Here is an 8,678-nt window from a genome sequence, read left to right as displayed (position 1 = left end):
GCACAAAACCTTGAGGCCACCACAGTTTGAGACTTGTGAAGCTTTTAAACCCTTCATTCCTCCCCATGCTCTACAGGTGTGTAGAAGAAATGGAGCCCTTAGGAGGGGATTTCCACAGCAGCTCCTCCATCCTTGACCTCCTTCCCAGCCTGATGCTCCTGCCACCAAGCTATGACCAGTTCAGCAGCTGATCAAAGGGGAAACTAACCCTACCAAAAAAACCCACTGTGTGGCTTGCATCTCATTTACCCATACAAACACTAAGGAGGGGTCCTAAAGTAGCATTCAGTGCCAGGTAGTCACCCTGTAGACCTGCGAGTGCCATCCCTGCAGCTGGGTTTTCTTATTTAGAGCAGCAGTTGAGGTGGGAGTGACACCAGGATTGAGGAAGAACATCGAGTGTTGCCTTGTTTCCATGCATTTGCTTCCCTTCATTAGGTGCTGGGTCTATAGAAAAGATTAGTTATGTGTGGGCTTTTTTAGTCAATGTGCTGTCTCTTTAAAAGGGAAAAAAAATCAAGTGGTTTTACTCTGATAAGTGTCTTCCAACACTAACCATAAAGGAGTATCTGATCCCACGTGAGGGCAAGCCTGCAATGACCCGAGATGTTCCCATGCACAGTGCCAAAACACATGTTGATTATATTCACGTGAGGATGCTTCGGAGCTGCAGCGCAGGGTCACATTCTCCACGGCACAGGGCTTCCCAGGGCTCTGGATCCTCTTCAGCACCCTCACCCACTTCCCTTGGAGCAGACCAAGCTCAAGCCTAGCCCCAGTCCTAGAGCAACTGAGCTTCAAGCCAAGGACTATTCCCTATGAATCTCCAACCAAGATGACACCAGCTCCCAAAGTGATTACAACTGCGCATCCCGACAGATGAACAACCAAGACCCCCAAATCCCAACACTCTCCATCTTTCCAGCATCATCCCTCAACTTCCCACTCTGCTTTCAATCCTGAGCCATTTTCAGTGCATGCTTTTCTACCTGCAGCCAAGCCTCAGCTCCATCTCAGCTGCAAACAGCTTTTGCAGAGCAGTTTATTTCTCTGATTACTTAACCAGAGGCTTCCTGGCTTCACTCTCACCACCCACTGCAATAATGTGCAACTACCAGACTTGAAGAAAAATAAAAGGGAAGTGGCATCCCATGCCAGGCCAGTGCTGCCAAGATCTGTCTTTCAGTCTTTCAACTCAAAAGTAAAAAAAAAAAAATAATCACCAAATTCCCTTCTTGCCTCTTGGCACATCATTTCAGGCAGCTTCTTCTATACACAGGAGGTTTTACCCTAAAATGTAACATTTTACAGAGTCTCTTGCCTTTCATCTTCTGCTACTCAATGGGGGAAAGTGAAAGGCAACACTATCAGCAATTTCTGCAAGATGGTTTCAGGCCCATCCTCATGTTTGGCATAGACTGATGCCAAATTTGGCATTTCCAAGATGTTTAAGAGGCAGGCTTCTACTCCCCGTTTTTATTACAAGCCCAATTCCTTGCCTTTGGAAACAGCTGAAGAAACAAAATGGGTATTTGCTAAAATAAAGGGATTGTTTAGAAGAAAGAGTTTCCAGTGTGTAGGCTGTTCCTGACCTTTTAAAATAAAGTAGTCACACAAGGTTAAAACCAGAGCACTATCAGCCCAGTACCTATGTCGTTCAGGCACCACACTGATAATTTCTTTGGAAATCTTTTGACAAACTGTTTTTCCCAAACTGTTTTTCCCCTTTGGATTCCCATCTGCAGGGCCAGAAAGTAAGGTCCAGCTTCTCCAACCACAGCTGCACTGTTGGTTCTGCTCTACCTTCATGATCCTACACAGACGAGATCTGGGGGCTTTGGGGACAATCCCTGCCATGGGGAAGGACATGAGGACAGACACGGAGGTAGCCTGGTTGCTAACTCAGGCCATTAGTCACAGCAAGCTCTTCCCAGACCTCTGAACCAGCTAATCCAGTGAGAATCGTTGTTATTTGCTATCTTGGCTGGAACACATCCATGTGAAGGACACAGGTCCAGTTTTAACACTAACTTCTCAAGCTACTGCTATTTTTAGGTTTGGGCTGTTATTTAAGGCACGTATTATGACTAGAGAGCACATGGGAAACAGATACCAGCTCATGGGAAGATAAGGACAAGCAAAGAACCCCACGACAAGAACTGCTGCTCAGGATCACACATGAATCTCAACTATTTAAGCAGTTCAGTATATTAAGCACCATCAGAATCCAAGCAAGAGTTTGAGCCACTGCTTTTACCCTAAAATCTTTCTCTTTTTGGAAGAGGCCAAATCACAGTGAGATGTCTTTGCTCCAGCACTGAGCAGTTTTGGTGCCACCCTGACCATGCTTCACCCAGACCTGATGGGCTGAAAGAAACTGGTAATAAAATTCGACAATAAAATCCTCCAAAGGGGCAAAGCCTCAGATGCCAGCTGTGCTCCCATCTGGCATCACGGGAGGTGCAGGAGGTGCCAGGGCAAGGGCAGCCGCCCAAGCACAGCTCCTCCGAGCAGAGGCTGCAGAGCCTACGTCAGCCCAGGTCTTCCCTTTCAAAGGTTAAAGCTGTTTACTGAAAGGATTAGGAGGGAGGAGATGGTAAACCCAGAGGGAGTGAGGGTAGACCGTGCGCAACAGCTATGTCCACGGGCTTCGCCCCAGCAATAAACACACCCGAACCCCTTGCTGGCGAGATATAGGTGGGGAGGTCATATGAATGTCAGCACACTGCCAGCACTCCCAGGGCTTCACCTCCATACCCAGATGATGATTTTAACCTAATTGATTGCTCTCCATACTCTTAATGCAACCACAAACCAGGCTGGCACCTGAAGACCTGGGTAGCGGTTGTGGTGTTCACATCTATGGAGGCTTTGCTGTGGCTGCCTAGCATGGAGGGATCTGCACTAGCAGCACAGGAAGAGAAAGATTTTGTCTCTATAACAGCCTGAAATTTGTTCCTGGCTATATTCATCCTCATCTGAAATGCTGCTTCAGGATGAAGCATGATGTGGGTATGAACACTGCTGGAGCAGCAGAAAGCTAAGCCATGACGCTGCAGCTCTTCAGTACATCTTAGCTGCACAGCCAGTTATTAAAAATAAAAGGTCACTACATCTTCTCTCCTTTCAAGTAAACAGTCTTAAGAGCCAGATGCTTCAATAGAAAAACCAAAGAGGGATTTATACAGCACCACAGAGAACAATTTCCATATCTGACACAGTAAAGCACCATCACCAGGTAAGAAGCAATGAGCCGTGCCCTTCCAGCTAAACACAACGTGATTTAGGCAACACGAGTGCTGCACTAAAAGCAAGACAAAGCACTAATTGCTTGGCGCTCGTCTGTCTGCCTTCACTGCACAAAGTTCAGCTGAGGACACTCAGAGGCAGGAGGAAGTCACAAAGCCACCCATGCCAACAGGGAACCAGCGTGACCACTGCAAGAATGACTGGGAGCGATGTGCAAAACCACCCGGCCAGAAGCCCAGGGTAACAGGGCAATTCACCTCCAGACCCCAGACTTGATCAGATACTGGGCCAGTTTATCAGCTAAGTGCGATTTTGCTGTTACATCCAGCTCATTTCCCAGACAAGGAAAATCTAGCAAATACCTCATGAATTTCACACACTAGCTGAGTTCAGCTGTTAAAGGATGACAGAGAAGACCAGAACAACTCATCTTGCGAAGCACAGGATGAGCCATAAGTGATGCTATCCCCCAGAGGATGAGAGTATCTGGGAGGTGAGGTTATACCCAAACGGGCTAACACAGTCTCATTGCTCACCACACATCACCTTCTCTTTAACCTGAATCATGCTTGGTGACCAAATGCACAGCACTGCCCACAAAGGCAGCTGTCATGTGGCCTCCACAAAAGGGCCAGCGGCAGCATGGACATTTTGGCACAGGGTCTGAAACATCAGGTTAGAAACCAGAGCTGCACCAAAACAACTCAGTCTGGTCCCTGCACTCCAGCACTCCCTGGCCTGTACAAACCTGGCCCCTGCTCCAAGATAACAATGCTTGCTGCTCCAAAAACAAGGAAGGTGAAAATCAATCACCTGGTAATTAAGTTCATATGGAAAACTTACCACAAGTTAGTAACAAGCAGCCTCTTTAGGCCTATGAACCATGGCCAAAGCCATGTAGTATTTCTGGTTGTGCCCACAAATGAGGATGTTTAATAAGGTTCTGCAACTCCATTGCAGATCACTCACCATTGCCCCAAGGACCATGCTTTGGATACCAAAGATTTTAGGAACAATGGAGTGCAGGGATTACTGGAAAAAGTTATCACAAAGGGAAAAAAGCTTAAGAAAACACACCTCAAAAATTAAAAATATTTAAAAGGAAAACTGGTAAGCAGCACAAACTCAAGAGAAGGCACAAAACTAATTCCAACAAGACCTTACTGGTTCTCTAAATGCATTAATGAAGGCAAATGTAGTGTAGGTCTACTAATCAGTTTTTTTGAGTACATGACAGAAGATGCCCTACTCAAAGCCTTCTTTGCTTTGTATTTAAGCACTCCACTTGACTTTCATCAAGCACTGATCTCTCTTAAACCTTCCAATCTTTTCTCAATCCATTCTTTGTTTGCCTGCCCCACCCCCCCCCTTGTTAAATGTGCCTTCTTAAAGGTTAACTGTGAACGGATGTTTAAGGTTGAGCAACCTCAACCCCAAGTAAGGACTCATCCAGTGCTGTCTGCACAGGATAAGGGAGGTCAAAATTGCCACTGTAGCTCTGCAGTGGAAGAACTGTGCATCCTACTAAGGAGATCATGGCTGCTCGGTGCTCACATTCATACCACCATTAATTTATCACTGATCTTAACAAATCTCAATTTATTGTCCGTAACAGGTCATCTTTAAGTCTTATCAAAGAGCTGACAGCAAGTCACGCACCAAAAGAATAGAAATCACTATGAAATAGAGCCTTCAGGGAAACCTCCAGACGAGCTGTATCTCTCCATGACACAGCCATTAAGGACAACCTTCCTGGCTCCAGCATGGGTGAAGGGCTGGGGACAAAGCCAGCAGTTAGGATTTAGGGCTAAGAACCTAAAACTGACATGCTGCCAAGAGGCAGGGGATGACTCAGCTTTCCAGAAACAGATGGGGCGAGGGGAAAAAATGACAACGCAAAAGACAACCAGACCCACACCTGAGTCATTGAGAAAATAAGGAGAGTGTGAAACAGAAGAACAGTGGAAACAGGAGGAGAAAATAAATGAGAAGGAGAGGAGCTGAGGTGAGCAGGTGACGTTCTCTCCATTGACCCCTCCTTCAGGAGCCAGGAGACACCATGAGAACAGGGAAGTGGCAAGCTCATGGATCAAGAAACAGCTGAGGAACCAGCGTGGGCTTTGTCCTCACTACAAGGCCCAGAAGAAACATCACTGGACACTGGGGTGGACCTTCCAAAGCACCATGAGGGACAGTGGAGAGGATGCTACCCCCCACAGCCCCGGTCGCTATGGCTCACCGTGCCCGTTGCAGTAATAGATCCACTTCTCCCTGTTCTGCGTTGGGGTGGTGGACTTTTTCATAATCGCTTTCTCCACAATGGCGTTGGGATCTTGCCTGGGTCCCTTCTTCAGAGTCCGTGAGCTCTTCCTGACACTGCAGACAACGATAACCACGAGGACCAGCAGCAGGAAGAGGACGATCATCCACGGCAAGTGTTCATTGATGTCGAAGTGCTGGTGGACATTCTGTGAACCTCGACGGGGGGGCCTGTATGGGATGCTGGACTTGTCGCCCCCTGCCATCTCCAGCGTCGACTGCTTTTCCAGTGCTTGGCTGGTTTGCTTGTGCCGGTAGCTCTGTGCCTGGCTGGTGGCACCGGAGCCCGTGAGGGTCCCACCGGCACCATCTGTCTCGTTGGCCGAGGTTTCGTTGTAGTATCCTGCTGGCTCCACCGTGCTGCTGGATGGGCGCAGCGTGGCAGAGGGGACAAAATCGGGAACTGAAGAGTTCAAACCTGTGAAAGGAGAGGAGAGTTCAGTGTCATAGCACCAGAGATGCGATACGGCATCATGTCACCGTCTAAGACCTGCCTGAGCACCGGCTTGGCCAGCAGACAGAAACCCAACGCCAGGCAGCAACAACGGGAAGAGGTGAAGTTGAGGTTTGGCTCTAGGAACAGGTGGGTACGGTTACAGAGGTAGGTTCAAGATAAAAATTGACCCTTGTTGGTTAAGGCCAGTGGCATCTCATTAAAAAAATCAGTTATTAAAGGCACGTTGTCAATCTGTGTTGGTCCCACATTCAGTAATTCTCAGAAAAACTACAACTTTGAGGGAGCTTGGTTTTCCTTACTCCAGTTGTGAAAGGTGTTATTTGGGCTAGAAACACATGAAAATTCAGAGGCCTAGTATCTCTCTGCTGGTTTTGTTAAGGAAGCCTACACTTTTTTATCAGCACTGCAAGCAGCTGTGGATGCCTCAACTACAAAACTGGTTTCTGAAGCAACAGAAGCAGCCCAACTTCCCCCTAATGCTACTTTCCATCTTTATTGGGTTTTCTTATCAACCAGCAGCTCTCAGGTCCCAGCCAGCTGCATGACCAAAGCCTGGTGAGAACAGGAAGGGCTGTTGCAACAAAAACCTAGAGCTTATTTTGGAAACTCAGCTTTTGAGCATCGTATCAGATGAGCTGAGCCACAGTGGGTGTAACCACCTGTAACCTGATTTTGCCTCCTACTTGGTTACCTGAAACACCAGGATACAAACAGAGAAAACACTTTTCAACTTTTACCTAATTGTCTACAATTATTTCAAAGTTCAGGAAACACCCTGCTGTCCTCTCCCAATGGCACACCAACATCATATCAAGCTTTGAGACCTAACAAAGGAGAAGCACTGGGAGTCTACCACTGTGAACGCTTCTGTGCTGCTTACCAACTCAGGTGTTCAGGCCATCCAAAGTTGCATTTTTTAATTAAAATGTCCAATTTAAGACACTGTAAGGAAGCTGCTTCCCAGAGAGTGCCGAGCACCACCTCATCTGGGGAGGCCTACAGCACCACTGCAACCAGCCATGGCTAAAGCATTTCAGCAAAGACTGTGATGATGTACCATTTCCAACAGAGGTGAATGGGGAACTCAACCTGATTCTCCCTATCAGTGATAGCTAATGGAAATCTTAGAGATGGAAGAAAAAAAGTTACAGGACAGCCTATGTTCCTGGAGGGCCATTTTGGCAATGGTTCCCATTCAAGCCAATTCGCTGGTATAGTACAGGGTGAAATGCAGCAGGGAAAGCGTGGGCATGAAAGCAGTCAGTCCATCAGGGAAGGAGTCTGGTGAAACAAAGCTGCTCTCCCCTTCGGGTTTTCCTGCTGCACTGCAACTCAGGTTTGCCACAAATGCACAAAGACCTGTGCCAGCACAGCACAGAGACAGGAGAAGAGGCTGGGGAACATGAAGTCCTTTCAGACCAAATAGCAGGACAGCGAGGAGCCAAATCATGACTACAGTCTCATGGAAAATGTTGAAGTGGTTTAACATGAGTGAGGGCAGCTTGATGCATTCTGGAGCTGAATTCTGGCCAAGCAGCAAAAGCACCATCCATGCTGTAGACCAGGTTGCTGCCCTCTAACAGCCTAAACCCAACCCTGTGTGAGGCAGGAACACAATCCCAAGACCAAAACCACTCCTGTGTTTCAGTGGTGGCCATTACCTTTGGGAAGATGAGCAGTTGGTGGAACGTCATAGGGCTCTTCATCCGCTTCGGTGCTTGACGAAGTCAAAGACATATTTGGAAGAGACGCTGGAGAACCACAAACATTGTCACTCTCCTTTGTCCCCGGCTTGATGACCACCATGTTTTTCGCAAAGCAGTCAGTGTATGTTTTGCACTTCATCACACTAGAAGGCACATCAGAAAAGGTACCACGAGGGCACGGCTTGCACCTAACGTCTTCTGTCTCGGTTCCTTTCTTGCGGACGCCCCAGCCGACCGGGCACACCGTGTAAGGGACGCAGGTATCGTTCGTCTGAAACGTACCAGACAGGCAAGTGCACTCGCGGTCGGTCAAGGCAGTACAACGAGTTTTCTCAATCATTGGCAGTTCGCAGAGTGTTTGACAGGGGTGGCACCGCTCTATGCCGTTCTCATGCTTGGTAAAAGTCCCATCTGGACAAGGGCTGCACTCTCTTAAGGTACTCTTTGTACAGTGTTTAGACACGTAGGTTCCTGCAGGACATTTGTCACAGATCAGCTCTTTGTCGGTGGCACGGTCGAAGTGGCGGTACTTGCCAGGGGAGAGGCTGATGGCGTTCTGCTCAGAGGTCAGCTTCAACTGACCATCAGCAGTCCCAAGGAGCATGAGCAGCTGGAAAACAGACGGGAGGCATTAGTCAACAACAGCGTGGGACCAGAGCTCTCTCTGTCAATGACCCCTTGCAGGACCCCAAAGCACATCCCAGAGCCATGGGATCACGCAGATATTTCCACACTCAGGGAGGGACCTCAGCGAGGTCAGGGTGGAAGATAACCAGGACGCTCTCCAGACACAATCACCAGCTATGACTATAATCCCTTCATTTGACACCATGCTTCTCAGCGAGACTGAGCATCATTTACACTGCAACCCTGCCAGGGTGGTAAATAGTGCTAACTGCACCTCAGCAGTACGTGTGACCTGGTCACCCCAGGAGAATTCAGAGCTG

General features: G+C 48.1%; 1 protein-coding gene across 1 annotated transcript; it reads right to left on the bottom strand.

The window, feature by feature from the left end:
- Positions 1-5,488: 5,488 nt before the first annotated feature.
- Positions 5,489-8,340, bottom strand: LOC104544543 (tumor necrosis factor receptor superfamily member 21-like; the record flags this gene model as incomplete). The annotated part of the gene is made up of 2 exons (XM_010189455.1): positions 7,687-8,340; positions 5,489-5,986 (listed from the first exon to the last, which is right to left on the bottom strand). Coding segments are annotated over exons 1-2 (1,147 nt in total), but the record flags the coding sequence as incomplete, so codon positions are not given.
- Positions 8,341-8,678: the final 338 nt, after the last annotated feature.

The sequence above is a fragment of the Mesitornis unicolor genome, unplaced genomic scaffold (assembly GCF_000695765.1).
Source record: "Mesitornis unicolor isolate BGI_N332 unplaced genomic scaffold, ASM69576v1 scaffold9710, whole genome shotgun sequence".
Taxonomy (NCBI): Eukaryota; Metazoa; Chordata; class Aves; order Mesitornithiformes; family Mesitornithidae; genus Mesitornis; species Mesitornis unicolor.
The sequence above is the reverse complement of the archived record's forward strand: the minus strand, read 5'-3'. Positions and strand labels throughout refer to the sequence as shown.